The sequence below is a fragment of the Chondrus crispus genome, genomic scaffold (assembly GCF_000350225.1).
Source record: "Chondrus crispus Stackhouse genomic scaffold, scaffold_214, whole genome shotgun sequence".
Taxonomy (NCBI): Eukaryota; Rhodophyta; class Florideophyceae; order Gigartinales; family Gigartinaceae; genus Chondrus; species Chondrus crispus.
Window position 1 is genome coordinate 110,450 of NW_005179092.1, and position 4,392 is coordinate 114,841.

General features: G+C 54.9%; 1 protein-coding gene across 1 annotated transcript; it reads left to right on the plus strand.

The window, feature by feature from the left end:
* The first annotated feature begins 2,103 nt into the window (after window positions 1-2,103).
* Window positions 2,104-3,198, plus strand: CHC_T00004134001 (hypothetical protein). Its single transcript, XM_005715453.1, has one exon. It carries the CDS (start codon window positions 2,104-2,106, stop codon window positions 3,196-3,198), a length of 1,095 nt encoding a protein of 364 aa, XP_005715510.1.
* Window positions 3,199-4,392: the final 1,194 nt, after the last annotated feature.

The window sequence follows — 4,392 nt, forward strand, 5'->3', positions numbered from 1 at the left end:
CTCACCATATTCATGGCAGCCTCATTAGTTAAATTTAAACCAGTACTGGTATCCACAAACCCGTGCCGTAACACGGGAACTTGTAAGAGCATACCCCTTCGAATACTACATCTCTTCTTTTCTAACAATGACGCCAATGACTCAACATTGACCATTATAGATGGTGCGCTTTTCGAAACAGGACGGGAGACGGACAGCACATCCCCGGCACCAATTGGATTAAATCCTGTCCTCGCAAAGGCAGACAGTATGTTTTCCCTTGTAAACGGTCGGTCATACGCGCCACGCATAAAAATGCGAAGGTCGAAGAGGTCGTAATTGGTAGCATCAACAGACTTGGCGGCAGCCGCAATACTCTTTCGCATAAAATGTTTAAAAAAGAATTAAACACTGAAAAGTCCAAGGGATGTGTAGTTGCACTTGTGTGTGACGGTAGCGCGTACGCAATTATATTGTTCCTCTTCAGTATGTCAAGGGCTTTTAAGCTCATGTGACTTCTATACCCATCATAAAGTAAAAAGACTTTCTGTCCATGTCTCGTTTTCGATCGACATTCCAGACCAAAGTCGCTTGCCCATCTCTCGAAACTGAATTTGTCAACCCCTGCTACATCTTCGCGAGTAGTAATGTAGCTGCTGCTCGGCAAACAATCTGCCGAAGACTGAGTCGCACGCACTCCATTAACGTGAAATATTCGGTAGGGTAACGTCCGCCCCTGAACTACAAACAAAGGTCGCCCGCACCCGCCATCTGCAAACACAACAGTTATCATTGTCACAAGGCCCACATTCTTGAAATGTGCCGATCTCACTTGATTCTTACCACCCATCGGCCGCACGCTTCTCCTCATCGCCACTTTTCCTGTGAGCTTTCCCTTTGTATCGCGATTAGGGGTGACTCCTGTTTCGTCGAGATTTGCTATGTGTGAAGGTGGGATATTGTTTGTCTTAATAATGTGCTCAACCGAGGAAATGTGTGTCGTCAAGGCCGTTGCGTTTGTGGCTGACCACCGCTTCGCCTCTTGCGGTGAAGGTCCCCCGATAAAAAAATCTTCTTCATATTTCGCTTCCTAAATACTTTTACCCATTTCTCGCCTGGGCGACCATTAACGAAGCGAAGTGACGCACGACGTTCATGAGACATAATGGAGATGATGATCTCTGCGGCATCTTTTATGTCAGAAATGCTGAGTGGGTGACCTTTGTCCGAATGCTGAAGACAGAGAGATACAATGGTTGCTTCTTCATTTTCTGTAAATTGGGTGCTAAGGAATGTGGGCTGGTGGTTGAGTTTTTTTATAACGGTTGATCGATGGTGGTATTTGTAGTAGAACGTGCTACGAGCCATGCCCACGCGCCCCGCCGCGTCTGTGAGTGACAAGCCAGTCTCGAAGGCATCGAAAGTATTAAGCAAAGCCTGAAGTCGTCGTTGGGCGGAAGCCTGAGAGGGAGCCATGGTGAGCAGGGGTTGTTATGTCTCTTGGGGAGACCGTGGACATAGGGATGGGGATAAAGATAATGAGGGTGCTACATTGGTACTGTACTACCCCCTCTCAAATGATTCGCATGCGCCTTTGCGCCCTGCCTTAAAATTGGGCGGGGAATTCAAATCCGGGATCTTCCTGGCTATTGCATTTGAAGCCTGTCCAGGTTATGGCGTTTTACCTACTTGAAACCCGTCTTTGAAAGCAACTAAGCACTGTTTTCCAAAATTTTAATAATTTTATTGTCGTTTAACTTTGAGGGCGGTCGTTTGACTTTGAGGGCTGGTACTGTTACTGTAGAGGCTCTATCCTTCGAATTATTTCATATTTGGCGGACCCCCCCTTTACTGTATTTCCTGCCTGATTTTTCAGTATTTCTACACTGTCCTCGCTGTACAGTGCCCACGACAGTGGTGCAGATTTGCTAAAGGCACAGCCAATTACACTGCTCTATAAGTGCTGTATCAAACTCGGGCGTTACGTGTAGCTCAAACGACCTGCACCACCTCCGCACCGTCCTCCTTGACTTCCATCCCTCTGCTTCATCTCCTTCGCCAGACCCTCGCCGTCTGCTGAGGACAATTGGACTCTGCAAAACTCTCCCAACCACAAGAAAAACCATGCCTCAAACCCCATCCTTCATCCTCCCAAGCCCCCGACTCCTCCCTTCCCCTCGCTCACGCCGTTCCCAACTTCCACGCCCGTCTCGCCGCCGCGCCCGCTGCCGCGCCACGGCCTCCGCCTCCCCCCGCCCGCTCGGCCCCTTCCCATCCGTCACCCCAGTGGGCCTGGGCACCTGGGCCTGGGGAAACCGCTTTCTCTTCGGGTACTCCCCGACCGACGACGCCGCCCTGCAGCAAGCCTTCGACACCGCCCTTGCGCGGGGCGTCAACCTCATCGACACGGCCGACTCGTACGGCACCGGCAACCTTAACGCACGCGCCGAGATTCTCCTGGGCAAGTTTCTCGCTGACAGCCCGCTCCCCACTTCGGATGTCATCATCGCTACCAAGTTTGCGTCCTACCCCTGGCGTCTCACGCCGGACTCCATCGCGACCGCCGCGGCGCGCTCCGCGGAGCGCCTGGGGCGCCCGGTCGACCTGGGCCAGATTCATTGGAGCGCGTCAAAGTACGCCCCGTGGCAGGAGCGCGCCCTGTGGGACGGGCTCGCCCTGGCGCGTGAGCGTGGGTACGTGCGTGAGATTGGTGTGTCCAATTTCGGGCCCAAGCAGCTGGTGAGGATCGACAAATATTTGCGCGAGGAGAAGGGGGTGCGCCTCGCGACCGCGCAGACGCAGCTATCTTTGCTCATGAGGACGCCGACAGAGGACGGGTTTTTGGAGACGGCCAACAAGTTGGGGGTGGGCGTGATTGGCTACTCGCCACTTTGCTTGGGGCTGCTGACGGGCAAGTATGTGCGGGAGCCGCCGAGGGGGCCACGCGCCGTCTTGTTCCGGTCGCTGAGGAGTGAGGCGCTGGTGGAAAAGCTCAGGGAGATCGGGGAAAGGAAGGGTGGACGCACGCCGGGGCAGGTTGCTATTGCGTGGTGCTTGGCGCAGGGGGTTATTGTGATCACGGGAGTAAGGAAGGCAGAGCATGTAGAAGAGAGCGTTTCAGCGAGTGAGATTACGTTGTCGCGGGAGGAATGTGCGGAACTTGTCGAGGTGGCGCGGGCAGGGAAGCAGATGATACCGAACTCGTTTCAGACGGCATGACAATGGGCGGGTTGTCGTCGAATGTTTGCGAGAACATATTGGGCTGGTGAGTGAGAGCTGACGGCTAGCGGCGATCGCCCCGTAAGCTTCGCCACATGACGTCACAGCAAAAGCTATTACGCCAGTCAACCAGCGCGGAAAAGTGAGTGGAATGCGGTGAGGGCCTAGTTGATACTGTACAAGCACCACGTATGGAATAACAACTCAGCACTCATAAGCAATGTACATAACGATCATCATGTAGTATCAACATGTTACAGCATTCGTCTGTTGTTCACTGAGAGCTTGGGTTAGAGATAGTCAGAACGGAACAGTGTTAGTAGTAGTGGGCTAGCGATGGATACCCTTGCATTGTAGTTTACACTGCAGGATACAACAAGAGAAATGAAAATAACACGAAGAAGGAGCAGATGTGTCATGGTCCCCGCGTGGGATAAAGCGCGGCGGGAGGCAAAGTTAGGCGGGCATAATGCGCGCTCTCTCCACCGGTAAAGCCGTACAAACCGACCCAACGGCGAGCGTCGCCATGCCCAAGCCATGGAGCGATATCAAACATAGTCGTACGGCCGCTTCAGACACTCTGTTCGACCAGGAGAGAACTACTAGGCAAGTAGTCAAGGAGAATCGAGCAAGTTAGGTAGCCTCCGGCGGCTTGATATCAACGACGACAGATTGGAGCCTCTTCACGTGTTCCTTCTCCTCTTCGCTATCACTATCACTGAGATCGACGGGCTTCTTCTCCTCGACCCTCCTCTTCTTACTGGCGCCGCCCTCCGGTTTCACCTTAACGGCGCCGGGCTTAGAATCTGCAAAGAGCCTGAAGACCTCATCGGCGTGCTCGGCCTCGGGCTCAGTGCTAGCGACACTTGATGCGGCCCTGGGGCCGTCCTCTGGGTCCGGGTCGGGGTGGTCGTCGTCATCCGCGGCGGCGCCAATGGTGCGGTCGAGATACGAGTCGAGCAGGCGCGCGACCTTCCCGCGGACGGCTCGCGCCGGCGACGACGGCAGCGACATGCGCGTGGCCGGGGACGGGGCGCGTGGCGGCTTGGAAAAGCGGGTCGAGCGCTCACGCTTGGGCCGCGGCGGCGGCGAGTCGGCGACCAGCGCGCGGCAGGCCGACTCGCGTCGGCGCTCGTCAGATGAGGTCGAAGAGGCTGACGAGGCGACTGCGGCGGCGGCGGGCGGGGAGGCGGC

Excerpts from the sequence above, each read along its gene's own strand:
- CHC_T00004134001 (XM_005715453.1), top strand. The coding sequence starts at position 2,104 with ATGCCTCAAACCCCATCCTTCATCCTCCCAAGCCCCCGACTCCTCCCT.